The 21,571-nt window shown below is 42.8% G+C and overlaps 1 protein-coding gene across 1 annotated transcript; it reads right to left on the reverse strand.

Moving 5' to 3' along the window:
• Window positions 1-322: 322 nt before the first annotated feature.
• On the reverse strand, window positions 323-13,737 carry DCLK3 (doublecortin like kinase 3). Its single transcript, XM_066628680.1, has 4 exons — window positions 12,250-13,737; window positions 2,860-2,992; window positions 1,562-1,729; window positions 323-519 (listed from the first exon to the last, which is right to left on the reverse strand). The coding sequence occupies exons 1-4, from the start codon at window positions 13,720-13,722 to the stop codon at window positions 323-325; spliced, it is 1,971 nt and encodes a 656-aa protein (XP_066484777.1). The 5' UTR covers window positions 13,723-13,737.
• Window positions 13,738-21,571: the final 7,834 nt, after the last annotated feature.

A 21,571-nucleotide genomic window follows, 5' to 3' on the forward strand; every position in this document is an offset into this window, starting at 1 on the left:
GGTTGAGCCCAGGTTCATACCACATTTGGAAAGCAAGTAACAATTAGCAACCGAGAGCCAGTTTAGTTGATTATATAGATTCCATTGTTTTCTTCTTCTTTTTTAAGTCCATTTTTAAAACGTTCATTTTGAAAAACTGCTCAACAGAGGACACATGGCATCTAAGGCAGTCAACGCTGTGCACAGCTTCAGTTCCAAACAGAAAAAACAAATCTTCCTTAGCTCAACACTTCAGAAGAGTCAGTATGTGATCCAAATGTCACAGTGGTAAATATCCCACAGTGGGCTCCCTGCTCAAATTATGTACACCAGGACACAGACTTTATGTGTCTCTGTTTGTAGCATCCTTCTTGTGCTGGCTCCGAAAGTGGCGCTCCAGATTCTGTGTCACTTCCCTTTGCAGGTTTCTGCTGCTGTTTTTCCCCGCGGTCTGGATCCATAGATGCTGAAGAACTTGCTGAGCAGTGTAACGCTTTTGGGGATCCACCACAAGGAGTCTGCTGATCAGGTCTTTTGCGGCTATTTCAGGCAAAGGCAAAAAAAACAACAATTATGGTTGACATGACTTTGCTTAGGATAGCTTCCCGAGCAGGCGGAAAACAAAAATGGATAATTGATGCTCAGTGCAGGACAGCATCATGAAACACATTGTGGATTTATAAATAATAAAAGTATGCCACAGATGTGGTGGTTGTAAAACGGCACTGCACACACAGGCAGATCTCAGGAGTCATTTCTGTTGCCCATTCTAACTTCAGGATTCAATAACTGCCTGAAGTTTTAATACAGGGTACACTTCTTTGAGATTAAGCCCACTGAGCTTAAAGGGACTTTAACAGGACTCCTTAGTAAATATGCACAGGAGAGTGTGCTGCATGAGTAGTTTGGAAAATGCAGAGCAAGATCTGGCAAAACTGACTTTCAGAGTCAGTGAAAATGGGAGTGGAGAAGTTCTCTCTCTCTCTCTCTCTCTCTCTCTCTCTCGCACACGCACACGCACACACACACGAAATTTGGGATATAAAATGCTGGGTAACTATTGCAATGTAAATATATAATTCAACCCTGTGGTACTCCAAACACAGTACAATAAGCAACTGTTAGCCCAATGGATCAACTTGGCCCTGCACCAGCAATATCGGCGGTACAAATCTGTGTGTACCCATGAAGGCAGTTCAAGCCCAGGAAGGGGATTTTGGCAAATGCTCCTTTCCCATTCCTGATCCAACCTCTTTTCCGCCACTGTTGCCACCCTGGCACAGGCACAGGGGTTGGATCCAGCCTTGGCAAGCCTGCACAAGCCTAGCCAACTCCCAAGTCATTACAAATGTGTCTTTTGGCACATTTGTGACATTCAGGAGCTGGAGTAGGCAGCCTGCACAGGCTCAACACTGGGTCTGGATCAGGCTGTCTGGCAGCTTCAAAAGAACTTTAAAAGTTAAATCAGATTGTCAGCATTCTTTATGAGATACCATATTTCACATTGCTTCAGTCACAGAATTAGGAATACATACAGCCCTGGTTAGCAAATTCTCAAACTGTTTATATGCAGAAAACTTACCTGCTGAAATATTGTCCCAGTATGGCGAGAGAAACTCATAATGCCCACGTTGAATGATTTGAAACAGTTCCTCTTGATCTCGTTCATGGCTTCGGAATGGCGGAAAGCCACAAAGCAAAATGTAGAGTATCACACCTGTAGCCCACATATCCACTTCTAGTCCATAGCCTAGGGAAACAAGCGTTGAGATATTATTATTATTATTATTAACAGTATTTATATAGCGCTTTTCAACTAAAAGTTCACAAAGCTGTTTACAGAGAAAAATCAAATAACTAAATGGCTCCCTGTCCCAAAAGGGCTCACAATCTAAAAAGATATGCAAATACTCTGTAAGGAACAGGTATTATTTAAAAAATTGAATAAAACTGGATTTAGAAAAAGAACTGGCAACATCAATTTACATTTTAGTTTTCACGAAAACCAGAAGTGCTTTTCTAAGGCATCCAGAATGCCTTCTAAGGACCGGGAGGCCTCACATGGCCTCCCCAGGCCTCAGAAAGCCTCCCTGATACAAGAGATGGACACTATCTGCGGATTCAATTATCTGCTGTTTCAGTATCCACAGGGGGTCTGCAACAGAACCCCCACAGATACCAAGGTCGACCTATAAATGTTCCTATATTAGAAAAAAAAAATTGGTCAAGTTCTTAGGAATCATATGAAATTCCCATATTCCTTCATCTCAAAGGAATATGAAAGAAAGCCTCCCAGACATGGGGAGCTCATGGGAGCCCCTTCTGGACCTGTGCAAAGGTTCAGAAGCTGCAGTGAGTCAAATCTGCAGGTTCTGAACCCACAGATAAAGGGGGTCCACCTGTATTGGTTTTCTAAACACACACCCAACAACCCCAATACAGCACATACCCCAAATATGCTCTCCTCACAATCCTATTTCAAATATCTGGGAAACCTTTATAAGAAACTTCTAGAATTTCAACTCTGTCCTGTTTCTTTATCTTCCCCTCCCCCCCCCCCAAGTACTGGAAAATATGGATTCTCATGAACAGTTCCAACTCATTAAATAAATAAAATGGTGAAAGACTAGCAAGGGAAAGATAAGGTAAAAGGAAGCTGGGGGTATTAAGTTCCTAGAACAAATTTACACATTTTAACAAATGCCATCTGCCCTACATAGATTCTCATCTGGATGCAAGCAGAGCATGGAAAAACAGTGAGATGTTTAATGAAATGCCACTTGTTAGACAAGGCAAGAGACAAATATTGGACAAATGTTTGCATAATTAGACAATGCACAAAGCTACTTGATGGAAATAAAAAGAGTTATTTATATTCACCATTCTCAGCAAGTATTTCGGGGGCAACGTAAGTTGGAGTTCCGCAGACAGTAAATATAGGTTTTGTCACCTGTTTTGCTAGACCAAAATCTGCCAGTTTCAGTGTAGTCGTTTTATCTGGATTCCGCTGAACCTATGCAAAGAAACCCAAATTCAGATCAAATTATGCCTTAGGAGTATAAGAAAAGGAAGAGCTGAACATATGTGAACATAGCCGAACATAGGTCTATAGGTGAAGACTGAGAACTTAAGCACAAGATTATTATTTTTTCCTAAATGAAGTATACTACATATTGGTAGCATTAAGCAGATCCTGGTTGTTGTCAGCCTGTCACCTGTGAGTCTAACTTCACTATTTTATTTATTCTATTTTATTTATTTATTTTATAAAAATCTCTATTACTACACTAGACATTCGCTGAGCTACTGTGATGTCATGGAATGCTTCAAAAGATTTGAACTTGCTGAGCTGTGTGCTAGAACTCTATATACCACAAAGCTCCACTGTCAATACAGACCATCTCCCCTAAAGACCCATGTCTTCTTCCCTGGAATGGTGCATAAATGGGTAAATGATTACCCAATTCAAGTCGGGCTTTGAATAGCAAAGGGAGAGGGGATAATTGAAGCCATTGTCACACCATAGTAGTAAAGTAGATGCTTTGCCTGCAAATCCTAAACTTGGCTTCTCCAGTTGAAAAGAACTTCATAAGGAGGACTGGGATCCTATCTGCCTGGGATAATGCAAAGATCAGCTTCAGTCATAGTACACTGCTTCCCCGTCCAAAAGCAACAGTTCTCCCCGTCCCCCCTTAAACTGCTTCCTTGTCTGGCCACATTGACATCATAAGGCAGGTCGCTTCTTAAGCATGGCCCAATAGCCCATTTGGGAGCAGGCCCGTGGCTGCATGTGTGGCTTTGGTTCCCCAGAGATACATCAGGCCCCCAATCTGAAAGTTGGCCTTTCTTATTAAAAAAACAAACAACTCTCTAGCCCAGTGGTTCTCAAACTGGTGGGTCGTGACCCAGCCATTTGTGTAAAGGGTCCCCTGTCTCTTTAAGGGCAGGGGAAGGGGCAAGGGCAACAGCACAATCCCCAGGATTACATTGCTAAGGGGAGCATGGAGGTGTTCATACTCGCTTTCACTTAGTTAGGGCCGCTGGAGCCTCCAGGAGGTGCGGGGAGGTCAGCGCAGCTTTCCACAGGGCTCCCCAAGGCTTTTAGAATCTTCAGAAAAGGAGCTCAAAGCAGTTTGAGAACCACTGCTCTAGCCCTTTTCCTTACAGAGGTATAAGAGAAGACATACAACCTGGATTCTACACCATTACTCCACTAAAGGGGGGAAGCTGCAAGACAGCTCTGAAATTGGCATTCATCCTGAACTACTTATCCCTTATGAAACAACCGCATCCACAGGTACCCTGTAGTGCAGAATATGCCTCAGAAGTAAGTCACGAGAAGTGCCTTTCACTCGCCATTGAATAACTATGGCCTCTGACCTCACCTCTTCCAACATCTGGGATTAGGGCCAAAGGACTGAAGAGAGCCAAATGTTTAAAACTTTTGTGAAAGAAAGAATAGTGAAAGTTTCCTGTCCACCAAGACATTATCAGAGACTCTGCTTCTCATCCTGTTGCCATAGGATTTGCAGTTGGCCAGAATGAACCTTTCCAGCAGTGGAACTCCCCACCACAGAAGGCCTGGTTGCCCCCCCCCCCCACCTTCTTAGACAGCATGCCAAAGCACCAAGATGCTTTTTGCTTCTCCACATATTTGGTTTGGTTTTTTCTTCTTCCCCATTCTGTGATTGTAACATCTGGCTTCTGGGGTTTTTTTTTTTGTTTGTGTTTGTTTGGATCTTCATTTAAATGAGACTGTTTTTGCTTTATGGAGTGTATTTTGTTTTAATTGTTTTGTGAGCTGCTGTTGGTCCATGGAAGATCAGGAGGTGGGATATAGACATTTTAATAAACAAACAAATAATGGCATGCTGTACCAGGCTAAAGGGCTGAGCCAAGGAGCTCTTTTATGCTCTTTTATGTTCTTATTAGACACCTTTAAAAGGGGATTGGACGAGTTTCTGGAGGAAAAATCCATTACAGGGTACAAGCCATGATGTGTATGCGCAACCTCCTGATTTTAGAAATGGGTTAAGTCAGAATGCCAGATGTAGGGGAGGGCACCAGGATGAGGTCTCTTGTTATCTGGTGTGCTCCCTGGGGCATTTGGTGGGCCGCTGTGAGATACAGGAAGCTGGACTAGATGGGCCTATGGCCTGATCCAGTGGGGCTGTTCTTATGTTCTTATGTTCTTAAGCCTTGCTCTCAGTACCAAGATTACACAGAGGTAAGGTGAGTATCCCCATCTTTGCAAGGATGCAGGCATCCAGCCACACAGAAATTACTGCATTCTGGGAGCCCCTGCATTTCCCTCTGCTATTATCTCTTTGCAACACAAGATGGCAATGTAACATTATTGTTTCAGGACATTTGGCTAGGAGGAACAAGATTCCCCAAGTGTTTCCAGGGTCACATGAAAACCAAGAGACAGAACAAAGGCTGCAATCCTAACCACACTTTCCTGGGAGTAAGCCCCACTGAACAAAATAGGACTTACTTCTGAGTAGACCTGGTTAGGATTGTGTCCAAAATCAAACTCTCAGGACAGCTATTTTTTTCCTTCTTTTGCTAATTCTATGTAAATATTCTCCACTCCTAAGCAGGCAGTTTGCCAAGAAAAATACAAATCTCTCTTTTTGATTTTTAGGGCTGAAACTCTCTTCTTTCAAAACTCTCCTCAAAAACCCACCTTTTCTATGAAGCCTTTGGTAGAAAGTCTTGGTCCTCATATCTTAAATTAAGCCTGGTACAAACAGAAACAGAATGCATATTCTTCAGCTGCTTGTCCTCTCCTATACAGTCCTATCCCTTTATTATTTGTCCAAGTTTAGACTGTTAACTGTTTACAGATCTGTGGTTTTTATGTTGCTACTCCCTAAAGAACAAATGGAAAATTTATAACGTTAAGGCCCTAACCTGTCGTGCCCCCCCCATGCCAGAACAAGCATTTGAGTGATAGTGCACACTATATGGCTGTAGCAAACAGCCTTCTGAAAGTGCGTGGAGCCATGTGCTTCCAGTATGCCGGCAGCGAGGCCAGAGTACATGGAGTGCCAGCCAACTCAAGTAAGTTGGGGGCAGAACAGGGCAAGTCAGGGGAGGGTGGGGTGGCACCCAGTGCAGGCAACTTGATCAGATATCCCTTCCAATAGCAGTCGGTATGTCCCTTTCCTCAGCAAGCCACCTGTTAGCACAGATCTGAGGAGCTGGCGCAGATCCGAGGAGACCCATTGCCAGTCAAGGGGCTTACAAGGAAGCAAGGGAAAATGTATGCCCCAAGCAATCTCTTTGGGGCTGGCCAAATTAGTATTAAGAATAATAATATTCTGTTTTTAGCAAAAAGTAGTTCACAGAGTGGTAGGACAAATCAGTAAATGGCCTCCTGTCCCCACAGTGCTCACAAAAAAAGATGCAAAAGGGGCATTAGCAACAGCCACTGGAAAAGACACCATGCTGGAGTAATGAGAAACGGCTTATCCCCCCTTGCTGGATATAAGAGGACACTATTTTAAAAGGTGCTTCTTTGCCCAGTTAACAAGATGAAGTGCAATCCAGTCAAGGTCGTCTGGCTAGTTTTATATGAATGTTAGTCACTGCACACATGATACAGAGGCAAAACCAAATTTGTCACTATGAACTATCAAATGTACCTATACAGTACATAATTGTCATACTAGTCACATGTATTCACACAAGACTAGTGGTTCCCAAAGTGCGGGTCGCTACCCACCACTGGGAAACAAAACTGGGTCATTCCACCTTTACGGTGAGTGGCCCAGGAACGGGTCCTCAATACTGCTGCAGCGATCGTGGTGCTGCAGGGACCCAGGGACATCCCCACATGGCTGCACCAAACTCCGTTCTGTTCTCGGAGCTCACATGTAGTTTGTGATAACAAAAACCGGAAGTGAGCTCTGAGAGCAGAGCAGAACTTGTTACACCCTCATGGAGGGTCATGGAGATGGCTGCAAGCCTCCAGGACCTCCAGGGAGGCTGCAGGACACCCCCAGGTACATGAAGATGTCCTGGGTCCCCACAGTGCCACTATCGCTGCAGCACTGTTGGGGCCACTCCCCCTGCTCCCACCCCATCCCCACAACAACTCACAGCTGTCCCAACATCCAAGAAGGACTTTGGGAACCGTTGCACTAGACATACTAGATATGCCCTAAAATGTGGGAAATGGCCCTTGAAAATAAAAATGTTATGGAAACAAACAAGCTTATCAGAGATCTTACAGATTTTCATTTTTCAACAGCTGGCTCAAAAAAAAAAATGAAGACTGGAAAGGAGGAGGAGCCAACAGTGGACGAACAGACATGTTCCCAGGAGCTCCTGGGAGACGGTTTATTTTCCCCCAAATACTGCAGGTCTGAAGAGGATCTGAAGATTTTTGTTAGGAGAGACAAGATCTTCATTGGTGCAGGTATCTAGGAAACTGAAAGCCCGACTTGGGGGGGGGGGGGCTTTCTTCTCAGAGGAATCTAACCATTTGTGACACTATTGGGGGAGGTGCCATGATCTGCAGTCAAGCTGCTGGCTCCGTGCTGAGATGGCATATGGAGGGGGAAAAAAGCGTGAAGTGTAAAGTTTAAGCTGGAAATTTAAGATAAGCAAGTGCTAATATTGTCCCCGGCTCTGATTGACTGATTTGGCTAAAAGCCCTGGATATATTGGAGGTGTTAACGAAATGCTTTTTAAGGAGGTTGAAAGTGCTCTTTTTCTCTGTCATGGAATAAATTAGTGGTGGATTATAATTACAACTATAACTTGGATATGAACTAAAATCCAGAATTATTCTTGGACATAATTGGATATAAATATAATTCTCATTAGATTTGAAAGAGCTTTGTTTTCTCTTCACCAGAGACGGTGAGACTGTTTTCTTTCGTTTTGTTTTTCTCTCCGTTAACGCACTGGACTGTTATCTGCAAGAGGTGTGTAAGGAATGCAGATGACAGAGTAGTAAAGACATGGTGGAAGTAAGGAGAATAATATTTTGTGGACATCTAGTGGACTAGAGAGAAACTGCAAAATGGACTCTGTTCCAGAAATTTGGATACAGAAAATCTTGATTAATACGGAGAGATTGCTTGTTATGGAGCGACAACAGCTGAATTGGTCCTCACAGATTCAAGCCAGTCTGGAGACTCTTTCCCAATAGATAGATGTCTGTAAGGAACAATTGGAAGATGTGAAGAAACAAGCTGAAGATAAACAAGGGAGTGAAAAAGCGGACAAGGAGGAAAATCAACAGGATGATCAACAGGACAAAGAAGAGGCGCTGATGGAGATCAAAAAAGATAAGATGGACAGAGTAACAGGAGTGCACAAATCATAAAATTTGTTGGAACAAGAAGGAGAAAATATATCCCAATTAACTGGAAGAATGAACACACCCTATATAAGAAAGTGTGGATTTATCAGATTCTGTTATAGAGATAAATTATTAAAGATATTACAGGAGAAAAAATGGAAAGTAAGAAAGAAAAAGAACCCTTAGGGGTAATCTGAGGGTTAAAGAAAATTGGAGGATTTATTCAGCTAATAACAATGGCCCAAATTTATTTGAAGAAGAAAAAAAAAGAATACATATGAAATTGATAAATATGAATTAGAATGTATTTTAAAAATATAGCTGGAAATGTAAACGTGTGGAAGAATTGTTTTATATTTGGTTATTATGTCAAAGAAAAAAAGTGTAATTAGATTGGAGAATTAGATTGGAGTTGAAATAGCTGAGGTGATAATTTTGGTAATTAGATTGTTTTAATATTAATGAGTAATTGAAGTTAGTTTACGCTTGGTAGAAAGTGAATATTTAGAAAATATAGTATAGGGCATTAGGGAAAATTTATTCTATATTATATAAATAAATGGATAAATCAATAAGAGGTAGAAATAGATGAGTAAGTAGATTAGGAGATATAGTATGATTAATTAGTAATGGTATATGGTATTTAGCACTCCTAAATGTATGTTATATGTTTGTATGTCTGTGTGTGTTAACAAAAATGAATGAATGAATGAATGAATGAAGACTAAGCAACACCTACAAAAGCAAACAACCCAACAGGTAAGTTCCAGTTTCTGGACATATATCATACAGATCTGCATCCTGGCAAAAATGGGATGGGGGTCTGAAAATGCAAAAGGCGAGTGGACACCAGATTTCATTGGTCTGCCCAGGGCTGGTCCATCTATGAGGCCAACTGAAGCAGTTGCTTCAGGAAGCAGATTGGTAGGGGCACCCATCTCTGTCCGCCTACTTGCCTCCACTGCTTCTCCTTCTCTTTCCACCCCCTGGACTGGGAAAGTAAAAGAGGAAGAGGAGACGTGGAGGGGATGGGAGGGGACAGCTGAGCTAGAACATTGAAGAGTGGAAGGAGCTGAGGCTGGCACATTATTGGGTAAGGGAGGCAGCATTTGACCAGCCCTGGGTCTGCCTTCTCCCAAGCTATTCAGTATTGGGTTCAGATTCCTTTGAAGTCTGGGTCAACCTGAACACAGGATCTATTCAAGTTACTCCAAGTAAACGCTTTTCCATCACTCCATTTTTCCTGCTTAAGTTTCCTAACAAGATACTTTAAGGAGAACGTGTAGCAGGTGGTATGGCAGGGCTTCCGTTCAACCAGTAGGTCAAATTACAATCAAATATTTGTCTCTTTTGAATATGTTCACACCTTTACTTCACAAAAAATAATAGCAGTAGCAATTCAACCTGAAGGGGGTGCCTAGACCTGCTGTCAAGTGACGCGGTATGAAACCTTGATATCTTCTTTGGTGCTCAGAAATGCTGAAATGTATGTGACTTCAATCAATCAGAAAAGGAGTTCCAGCAATGCAAAGTTCCCAGCGTGTTCCACATGAAAGGAACAAAAGTGAGGTAGGCATTGAAGAAAAAGCCCAGGTTACATGCCTGTCTGACAAGATGGATGGCAATTAGGTTGATGCACATAAGGAGTAATTGGGAAGAGGAAGATTCAAGAGGAAAGATGAACGGTCCAGGCATGGACACGTTGCGTCTAAGATGGCAATGAGACACCCTGGTAGAAATAGCAAGTAAGGGGGCGAAGAGGTGCCGTTGCCTCTTCTTTCTCTCACCCGCTGGTGTCACCACCACCTTCTCCACAGCCACCAGTTACACAATAAAAGGAACTTAGAGCAGCTGCCATTTAACCCTATCCAATTCCAAGCTGCTATGGAAGTTCTAACACAGCAGAGATGAGGGGAAACTACCGCCGAAGTCTGTCTGCTCTCCCTCCCTTCACAGAACACAGTTAAATCCCACTCATTACTCATAAGCATCAAGTGGGATTTTTTTTAACGTATTTCTTATTTGCTAGTGCAGAAAGTCTCCAGTCTGCGAGCTGTAAATCTGTTATTTTAAGGGGGTGGAAAATGCATGACTGTGGGTTTGGATGTGTGGGAGGAAAAGAGATGAAGCCATCCTCATACTTCAGTATCACAGACTAAAAAAGGGAGGGAGGGAGGAACAAGTGAGAAGCCAACATCCAAAGTGCCTATCAGTTGTATTAATTGTAGCTTCTTTGCAAATAATAGTTATCTTCTTGAACTTGTGTAATTTTTCACCAAACAGCCACACAAAAGGGCTTGTTCTGTTTAAGGTGCCAAATTACAGTGCAGCCTGTTGTTTAATGAATGGATGTGGTTCAGCTCTCCACAAATATACTCCCCAAATCCTCACTGCACACGTGCCACTCTCCTCACTAGCAGCACAACCTTCTACAGGTCTACTCAGAAGTAAGTCTTATCGAGTTGAATGGAGCTCACTCCCTAGTAAGGACCCAATCCTAATGGGGGCCTGCACTGGCAGAATGAGCGTTCTTTCAGTGTGTACTGTCACTAAAGCACTTTGCAACAGCACAAGGCCCAAGTGCGCTAGTGAGAAATCTGAAGCCTTTTCACTGGTGCCAGTAGTCATCAGGAGACCAGCCAGAGCAGGTAGGTTTGGCACAAGGGCAGGGGGAAAGGATTGAATGGGATGAGGGGGGCAGAACGGTGCAGTGACAGAGCAGGTGGATTGGGTCCAAGATGGAACAAAATAACTGGTATTGGACTGTGCCGTATCCAAACCACTTTTCCAGGCCTCATTGGCCTGCATGGATCAATGCAGACCTGTGACAGCAATATCACCGGCACAGGTCCATGTTAACCCATTGCGGCTATTGGGGCTTACCCTGGGGCAAGGGGAAAAATGTCCCCTTACCCCACAGAAATCCTCCAGCAGCCAAAAATCCCCCATAGGACGCCATTGGTAGCCACTGCCAATGCTGCTGCATCACCGTGTGGGGATTTATGTTGGATTGTGCTGTGTGATTAGAACTGCAGCCTAGTACTGCCAGGCAAGAAAAAAAAATAATGCCTGCTGGGGGATCCTTTTCTACATTATGGCCAGAAGGTTCAAGTCTCTCCATGTGGGTATACAAAGCAGGAAACCAATCAAGAGCTCCCTGTTGCACACACCCATAACATATTTGTGCCTGCCTACTTATCACGACATTTCTGTTGACAGGAGAGCAAATAAGGTTACAAACACTGGTAGCTTTTGTGGCCTTATTTGCTAGGCTGATTTATAAATACCATGCATTACATTTGGTGTGACTGATATAGACGCATGCTAAAAATGTAACCTATGACTTAGCCATGCACCCAGAATTTGATTCAAAGTCAGCATTTGTGTCCCAAATAGGCAAGGGTGTCAGGGGTGTTCAGGGCACTTTCCAAGCAGAGAAAAACACAATCCAGAGACAGACATTTGTCATGCCATCCACACATTACATGTGTCCAAAAAATAAGTAAAGTAGGCTACTTTATTGTATTGGCAACCTTCAGTCTCGAAAGACTATGGTATCGCGCTCTGAAAGGTGGTTCTGGCACAGCGTCTAGTGTGGCTGAAAAGGCCAATCCGGGAGTGACAATCCCTTCCACACCGGGAGCAAGTGCAGTCTGTCCCTGGTCTGTCTCCCTGACTATGGGCCTTCCTTCTTTGCCTCTTAGCCTCAGACTGTTGGCTACTAGCTGATGGCTTTACACAGATCTCTTTGTGACCATATATTTACAGATCTCTATATCAGAAAGAATAATAATTCATTATCTTCCTTTCTCTATTTCATAATCTTAACATTTTGCTATTTTTCTGCATTTGAAAGTCACCAAACTTTTCACTCATCGATTACACATGCAAACACAAAAAATATGTTCAAAAATTTCAAGTTATTAAAAGTCATAACTTTTTAAAGCACTTACCAGAAGGTTTTCTGGCTTGAGATCTCTGTGGACGATGTTCTTGCCATGAATATAAACTAGAGCTTCACATAAATCCGTCATCATAACGGCGGCATCCCGTTCAGTGAATTTCACGCTTTCTATGATGGCATCAAACAGGTCTCCGCCCGCAACATACTCCAAGATTAGATAGATCTCCGCATCCGTTTCAAACACCTCAATCAAACTGACAATGTTGGGATGAGAAAGGCTCTTGATGATCAAAATTTCGTTCTCTAGCATGTCTTCCTTTCCTTTCAGTTTGGACTTGTCAATGATCTTCATGGCGTAATTCTGATTGGTGCTGCGGTGGTGACATTCCATCACAACCGCAAAGTTCCCATCGCCAATGGTTCTGTCGATCTTGTAGCAGCTCTCCACATCCGCTCTACTAGAGACATGACGCTTCAGCCTTGCATCACTGGACCTACGAGACTTGCTTGCGTCTTTGTTGGCTTTCGGTTCTGCTTCCTTTTCATGTCTAATCTGCTCACCCTCATCACGCCTCACTTTCTCTTCTCCCCCAACAGTCTCCTCCTTTGACTTTCGACCCTCTTCTCTCTTCCCCTGTGTTTTTGGTGGTTTCTCAGCATCAACCTGAGACCCCTTAATCAGCCAACAGCTTTGATTCACTCTGGAACATTTCCGGTGTTCCTTTTTCAGTTCGTAAGCATCTCCTACTATCGTACGCTGACTTTCTATGGGCTTCATCTTCGTCCTGCCTAATTCTTTGTCATGATTCTCATGGCTTTCTGAGGTTTGTTCTCTCTCAACACTCCTCTTTTGCTTCTCTGGTTCTTTACTGACACTTCTGTGCAAGGTTGTCCGGGAACTCTGACAACCAGCATCACTCCAGGTTATGTCACTCTCTTCCACTGAGTTTTCTGAGAGTCTTCTGCAATTTCTCAGTTTGGCAGGCCTTTCAACACTGTATCTTTGACATGGTCTCACAGTCAAGTCTCTGCTCTCAAATGGAAGTTCAGTCTGTCTTTCCTTTTGCAGCTGCTGCCTGAGTTGCCTCTCTCTCTGGCATTTCTCACATCGGACAATCGTGTCTGAAGTCTTCTCTACTTCACTTTCAGGTTGCTTCTCCTGGTTATAGTATCGGTCAACTTGTCTAGCTTTTCTAGAAAGCTTCACATCTTGCTCTCCCTCCCAGTTGTCTCTGACCCACTTCTTTTTGGTTCTTACTTTCTCCTCCTGCCTGACCTTGGTTTGAGCTTTTACTTCATGCCTGTTGATTAGTTTAGGAGACACAGGATCTGTGCAGTTCTTGGCAATAATAGGTTCAAGGCTGTGTTCTACCTTTGCAGTCTTCTCATAGACCCTATTTTTGGATTTTTGAGGCTGTTCCCAGTTTTGTGTAGTTCCAGTACGCGGCGCATAGGGGTTTTCAGGAAAAAGTTCTTGGATTGCCATTTCAAGGTTCTTCAGCGTTAGCTGCTCTTTTCCCATAGCTATAAATGCATCACCCTCTCTAAAGAAATCCGAAACACTTCTGATTTCCCTTCCCTTCAAATTATACAGCTTTCGCACACGGTCATTCTTCCATCGTGGAAATCCCAGGGCTTCTGAGATGTCAGCCATCAGTTGTTCAAACGACTGAACAGAACGTCGATTGAGAAGCAATGTGATCTTTCTGACCGAGTGCCCACAAGGTTTTACTACAGTGACAATCCTTGGCTTTACCGGGCTGTTCTCAGAATGGATAGTGTGGAAACCAGTCCGAGAATTTATAAACGGGGAACTGAAACAGCTGGAACCAAAGAACGGCTTTCCAAAATTCCCACGGCCAATCGGTAGGCAAGTACCTTGCAATCTCCTTTCAGTTATACTTGAACTTATACAGTTTAAAGTGTGATCAAAAAATCCTCGTGGTTCTGCAAAAAAAAAAACACACATACACACACAAATTACTTTTTTTTTTTTTTGCTGTGAATCTCTGGGTAGAAATTACAGTTGCTCCAAAAGCCCATGTCAACAGAACAATGCTTTGCAGCACACACTGGAGTCATACAACTATTAAGTACCATGTAATAGAAATAAAGATAAACACCAATATAATTGCACGTGCTAAGTGTTGCTCGTGTCCTACCAGCTATCAGCTAAATTTAGCTATAATCTCCATTACATATTTGCTATAGTCTGAGAAAAGACGAAGGATATAGAAATAAAGAGATCTACCTAAAATATAGAGATCAGTAGTTCACTTAGCCTTTTTTTCTTGATTGGTATAGCAGTTACAAAAACTAGCATGACTTAGCATTTCAGTGAACAAAACGAAGACATCTTGAGTGACTGACAGCCCAATCCTGTCCAATTTTCCAGCACCAGTGCGGTCATGCCAACGGGGTGCGAGCTGCATCCTGTGGTGGGAAAGCAGTCACAGAGGCCTCCTCAAGGTAAGGGAATGTTTGTTCCCTTATCTTGGGGCTGTATTGTAGCTGCACTGGTGCTGAGAAGTTAGATAGAATTGGGCCCTGAGTCACTATCCATTCACTGTTCCCCAATAGCATGTTAAGTGACAATACCAGTCACTTAACATGGGCCTTTAGGTGTTCCAGAACAGATATTTCTCAAATGCTTTAGAGCCCGTGTTTTCAGGGAAGAGATTGCTGTATGTTGACCCTTACCAATAAGATGCCTACAGGCTCCTGGATACTGCAGAAACTCACAGATACACAAGTTAGGAAACTAGGTTTGTGTGGGCTTTTTTTTTTTTTTTTTTTATAAGAAGAGTTGATGACTAAATGCTGCTTTCTGGTGTTCCTGCCAATTTGACTTGCTGTTTGATTGTGCTAGGCCATTCACGTAAAAAAAAACCTGTAAAGCATGTGACAGCATATTTTAATATGAATGTCAACAAATATGGAACGTAGCCAATGCTGTCTGACAAGGGCTGCTGGATGAACTGTAGCTGTCATCCAGTCGGGAACAGAAAAGTTTGTTATGAAGCTAACATGGCTGAATCATTAAAAAAAAAAATTCTTTTTGCCATAACATACAATGTCCGCAAAGCAGCAACAGAAACATCTACCATCATTAAAGAAAATTTGGACCATGCTATTTACTGGCTCTGACAGGAGGGGTGATTCACAACTAGGTGAATAAGAACAAAATCACAAATAGCAACTTTTCAGACACAAACATGTACCATTCATTTAAATCAGTCACTGGAGGTCAGAGAGGGTACTGTGTCTTTTGAGTTATTTTTAGCTCCAAGAGACTGGGGAACGTTGGGGGCCGGATTTGTCCCCTAGGACAGGGTTTGGACACATTTGGTCTAGGGCAGTGGTTCTCACACATTTAGCACCAGGACCCACTTTTTAGAATGAAAATCTGTCAGGACCCACCGGAAGTGATCTCATGACCAGAAGTGACATCATCCAGCAGAAAATTTTTTAACAATCCTAGGCTGCAATCCTACCAACACTTACCCAGGAGTAAGTCCCATTGACTATCATTGATAAAAACATACACATGGTAGCCTGTTAAAAGTACAGATCTGTAACATTTCCCCAAATGCAGTCACATACCATGGCAGCATCAAGTCTAATATATTAAAAATTAAAAATTGAAATTAATGGGGACCTACCTGAAATTGGCTCGTGACCCACCTGGTGGGTCCCAACCCACAGTTTGAGAAACACTGGCCTAGGGTATCCCTAAACTTCCCTGAAAATCACTTCTTTTCCTACTTTGTCCCTTCCTCCTCAAGTATTAATGCAGTATATTTTCTTATTATATTCACTATATTTCCCATACTATTTATTTTTCACATTTTTATACCACCCTTCCTCCAAAGAGCTCAGGGTGGTTTACATAGTTCGTCCCCTCCTTTTATCCTCACAACAACCCTGTGAGGTAGGTAAGGCTGAGAGCAATGATTGGCCCAAGGTCGCCCAAGAAGCTTCATGGCTGACTGGGGACCTGAACCTGAACCACTACACCATCCTGGCTCTCAGTACTATACTCTCTGTACTATAATTCAAAGAAATTATTAGTTTCTTCAAACAAAAGACAGGTAATGCATGGACAAGCTTCATTAACTGAAATCCAAAATCATGCTGGCTGCTCAACATTTCATGGGCATCTCTAGCTGAAGGTCATCTGCACACACACAGGTAGCATCCATTCTTCTGCAAGAAAACAATGCAAACAAACGGGCTGAAGCCATTTTCCCAACACAGCATGACAAAAAATTTAACTTCCTACACCCCACAGTCATTCTGGTCTATTATTTATATGACTATAAATTATATATTAGGAACCCAAGAGTTCTTTGTTGTTTGATCAGCCAATATAAATTCAAATTGGGATAAAAGAAGCCTCCTAAGAAGGCAAAAGTGGAGGGACATGGCTGGCCTGAAGCAGGGCTATGATTATGCTACAGTGCCTAAGGAGCACTGAAAAGTTGTTGTGTTTTCATGTCCAAGTTTCTAGACCTTACCTTTGCAAAGAGCCACTTTGAATGCTGTGAGGGAGATAAAGTAGGGTATAAATTTGTAAGTAAGTAAGTAAGTAAATAAATAAATAAATAAAATGTGTAACCAATGCCATGCAAAATGACTCAGACGCCATAGAGACTGTTCAGTACATTTTTCTGTGGTTGGGAGAGGGTTTAAGGACTGCCATAGATCATTGCCCTTACATATGATCAGTGGCGTTCCCAAGGGGGGGCAAAATGAAGTTCTGCAGGCACCCCAACGCACCATGTGAGTGACCCCTCCTCCTCACCTTCAGAGACATTCCAGGTGGCAAGAGCTACAAAGTCCGCAGATACGAATACATTATTAGTATAATACAGGGGTGCTCACACTTTTTTGGCTCGAGAGCTACTTTGAAACCCAGCAAGGCCCGGAGATCTACCAGAGTTTTTTTTACAATGTTCGCGCCATCATAACATATAACATTTATGTGTACAATGTATGTTGGTGTACCTTGAGCCCCACTGAGTATAACAGGACTTACTCCTGAGTAGACATGCCTAGGATTAGGCTGTGAGGCTGCAATCCTAGCCACACTTACCTGGGAGTAAGCTCCATTGAGTACAATGGGCCTTACTCCCGGCGTTTCCTCCCAGAGGCACCTGAAGGGGGGGTCAGCACTCCGCGATCTACTCATTTTGCCTCGCGATCTACCGGTAGATCGCGATCCACCTATTGAGCACCCCTGGTATAATACTTAGTCAGGTTTTAGAAGGAAAATGTCGAACAAAATGGTCTTTGCATTTACATTTCTAGTGATCCATAAACTGCCAAATTATCATGCAAAAGACCCTTCACTGTTCGATTTGTGAGGCTGATGATTAAACTGCAAGTTGCTATGCTAAATTCCTTTGATCTTTCCCAAGAAACCATATTAATCCTAACAATACTAAAATTAGTTTCAAAAATACTAGAATTAAAGTACAGAAAGGATTCCATTGTGGCAGACTCACAAATCAATGCACAGAGTATGCACAAAGGCTAATGGAGAGCCACACTTTTGTTGAATGTACAATAGATGCCATATAACTGCGCTCCGTTCAGGGCAGTCCTTAGCGCACACTGGTTTGCATCGCAATAAAACCATCATTATCTGTAGGACGTAACTTGAATCTTTGAGAACTGTATTAAGGAGCTCCTATTCCTTAAAGTAAATTATTCACTGTGGCAACTTGCAAGGCCAATGTCTATGCATGAGACTGTACAAAAGGGAGAGCAAAGAACGTAAGACACTAAACAACAAGTGTATTAAATTAGTCAGATGGAAACAAAATGTGATCACGGGCATCCTTTTACACCAGGTGAATGTTACATTGGCATTAGAAACAGAAACCCGTCTTCTTACTCCAGCTTAGCAAAATGGAAATATATGCAGGCAAGGAGAGTTTTAAGGGATTAAAAATGATTGTAGAGTAAAAATGGAGGGAAATGCACATTTTACATGTGTTTTACACTCCCTTATCAGATACAAGAAATTGCAGAATATGCAAAACTGAAATTAGCAAGGTTAATTTACAGGAGTTTATGAACACGTCCCAGGTTTTTTTAAACTATTTTTTTTCTATTTTCAAAGGTCAGCTGAAACTTAAAGTGGGCCTTCTCACCTTTGCTAACCATTTTGCAAGCCCTTCTGTGTGTAGGGAAGGGCTACAAGCTCAGTGGAAGAGAACATTCAGTGAAAGAGAACCCTGCTAACTGGGTAAGAGGCACTTTTCAAGTGGGTACTCCTCTTTTATTTAACAGGGGGAGAGTAAATGGCGCTCCTCACCCCAGCAATGTCTTTTTAGTGGCTGTCGGTGTTCTTTTGTTGTTTTTTGTGAGCCCTTTTGGGACAAGAAGGCATTAGTTATTTGATTTTCTCTGTAAACCGCATTGTGAACTTTTCATTGAAAAGTGGTACATAAATACTGTTAATAACAACAACATATTTTGCATGCCCCAGGTCCTGGGTTCAATCCCTAGCATCACCAAGCATGACAGAGAAAATATCCTATCAAACTCTGGAAATCTGGTGCCCATCAGTATTGATAATGCTGAGCAAGATGGGCCAATGACCTGATCCAGTATATTGTCCTCACTCCTCATAAATGAAGTGAGGCTATGTTTTGAACACAGAGGATGCCTCCAGACCTTCTTTAGATTTCTGGATGCAGAGAAGAACACTGAAACTGCCAAAAGAGTTCAGTTCACTCAGTCTTTGTAAAGCACCATAACACAAAGATTTCTCTCTGTCTCCCCCTCTCCCTACACACACACACACAGAGTATAAGCAAGCAACAATTTACTATTTCAGTCTAAAATTATTGTATATGGGATTCTATCTTGCATATAAAGGTGGTACTGCTTTAACATAAAGGATCTCATCTGAATTTCAGATATCGGGAAGAAGCGAAGGAATGTGTATCCATTTCCACACTAACAACTTTAACCCAGTGGGTCCCCAACTCACCAGGTTGGGGTGTCCTTTGCACTCATGGGGTACTGCGCAACCTCTTCTTCCCAGCTTGTTGAGCCAACATCATGTGAAATCTTGTAAGAATACCACAAGACCTTGTGCTATTCGCACAAGATTCCGCATGATGTCAACCCAGTAAGTGGGAAGAAGAGGCTGTGTGGTGCCACACGGTGTACCTGCGAGTGTGCTGCATCACCCTGGGGCACCACAGCACACATGTTGCTAACTTCTGCCTTGAACTCATGGTTAAAGACATACATCTTGTTGAAGTTAAGGCACACCCAGTTCCTTGCTTAACCAGGATCCCCAGCCAGTCTCAAATCCTTTTCAGGAATCCTGATTCAGTAGAAACCTGAGAAGGAATTTGATCTGGAGAGAGAAGATGGTGCAAGTATGAAGCATAGAATTGCACAGCCCCACTCAAGATCTCTTAATCACAGTTGAGAGCCTTGACATTACACGTGTAGCAGCTCTCAGAGATAAATGCAACCACTCTTGCAATACCTGTGAAATACCAAAATTAACTCTTAAGAAACATCCAAAATTGAAGATTCCATAAAGTGGTAAAACTGTGGAGATACTGATCAAGTACCACTGAACAAGGTGGCTGAATACAAATGAATGTCAAATGTATGCGTTAGCTTGCAAAGTGGTTCTTTCCCAAATTGATCAGCTCCTTCCTTTCAATACAGAACTAGCGGTTTTTAAGTTGCAGACAACATGCAAGTTTGTTTTTTGTTTTCTTCCTACTCCCAATGGGCGCAGATTTTTACTAGATTAATAAAAACAGCCAGAGAGAACACATCTGCCAATAGGGAAAATGGGCTCCTACACAAAATACTTAACAAAATATGTTAAATATTTTTAGTCACCAAAATTATATGTTAAAAAAAGAGCTATTCATAAGAAGGCTTATTTCTGTAAGCCCTTAAATTCAGCAGCGTGATCCCACTAGCTAAGCAAATGACAGTTTAAAATGTATCACATTTGTACAGTATCCTGACTTTCTCCAAAGATCAAAAGACCTACAGCTTATATGGGATATTTTTGTCCTCCCAACCATTTTGTGAGGCACAGTGGAGTCACATAAGGCAAAAATTGCATATAGTCAAATTTACCCTTAACAGTAATATGACAACTATGACGATGAGGATGATGACATCTTGCATCTCACGCTCACTCCAAGACATACATTCATTGAGTGGAATGGTGGGCAAAATCACCCACACAATTTAAATTACTTTTTTCTTTCGGCCCAATACTGTTTCCCACTTGCCCTGGTGGAACACATACTCCATTGGCACAGGCTGTTGCAAATGTGCCATAAAGCACACTGTGACAACACATAAGTTAGTAGCAGGAAGACCTGCACCATCCCACTGGTTCCAATACAGGCCACAATACGCACTGGAGCAGATAAATTCCACACCAAGTAGCAGAAGGGTGGGGAAAGGGGAAGGAGGAGTGGAATGGGGCAGGGAAGGGTAGTGATGGGGGCTGGGGTGGGTGGATCGGGCCAGGAAGAGGACGGGATTAGTGGCAGCATAGCAGACCATACCTTATTTCCTTTCCCCGGCATGATCTGCCAACACAGAACAACATGAACTTGGGCCAGCAATAAGCAGGCACAAGTCCAAGTTGACCCATTGAGGCCCAAATCCTAACCAACTTTCTAGCACTGGCATAGCTGTGTCAGTGGGGAGTGTGCTGCATCCTGCAGTTGGGTGGCACTCACAGAGACCTCCTCAAAGTAAGGGAATATTTGTTCCCTTCCCTCGGAGCTGCATTGCCCTCATGTTGGTGCTGGAAAGTGGGTTAGGCTTGCGCCCTGAGACAGATGGGGCTCACTCTGGGGCTGGGACCTACCCAGCTGGTGCTTACCTTACCTTGAGGAGCCTGCCAGCACTCCAACTATCCCCATAGGCTGCAGCAGAGTCTGTGATGTCACTGCTGCGTTGGCAATGGGAAGGTTGGCTAGGATTGGGCTGCTCACTGAACACAATGAGTCTTACTTCTGAACAGACATGCCGAGGATTGTTCTGTTTTGCTGTTTTTTGCTAAGCACATAAAATTGAATTTGTGTAAGTTAAATGCACACATTATACAATTCCGCTGTACTTTAGGTTGAGAGATAGCATCTCATCCTCTGTCACAAATACGTTTCATGCCTAAGAAGGGATTTGAGCTTGGGTTTCCCACATCCAAATCCACCTGCATACATTGGTTTGGTATTCCATACTGACAACTCTAAAGGTAATTAATAATCCCAAACCACTAACAACCAGTCTGCTGTGGTTGGCACTCAGCACACCTAAAGGTATGTTTCGAATGCAGCCAGGATTGCTGCAAAGAGCTGTTTAAT

Source organism: Tiliqua scincoides, chromosome 5 (assembly GCF_035046505.1).
Source record: "Tiliqua scincoides isolate rTilSci1 chromosome 5, rTilSci1.hap2, whole genome shotgun sequence".
NCBI classification, from domain to species: domain Eukaryota; kingdom Metazoa; phylum Chordata; class Lepidosauria; order Squamata; family Scincidae; genus Tiliqua; species Tiliqua scincoides.

Bases quoted from the DNA above. Each gene is read 5' to 3' on its own strand.
- DCLK3 (XM_066628680.1), bottom strand. From the start codon at position 13,722: ATGGGAAAAGAGCAGCTAACGCTGAAGAACCTTGAAATGGCAATCCAA. The intron at 2,993-12,249 runs GTAAGTGCTTTA...TTCTTTGCATAG, and splicing joins TCAAGCCAGAAAACCTTCTG to GTTCAGCGGAATCCAGATAA. The intron at 1,730-2,859 runs GTGAATATAAAT...TTGTTTCCCTAG, and splicing joins CGAAATACTTGCTGAGAATG to GCTATGGACTAGAAGTGGAT.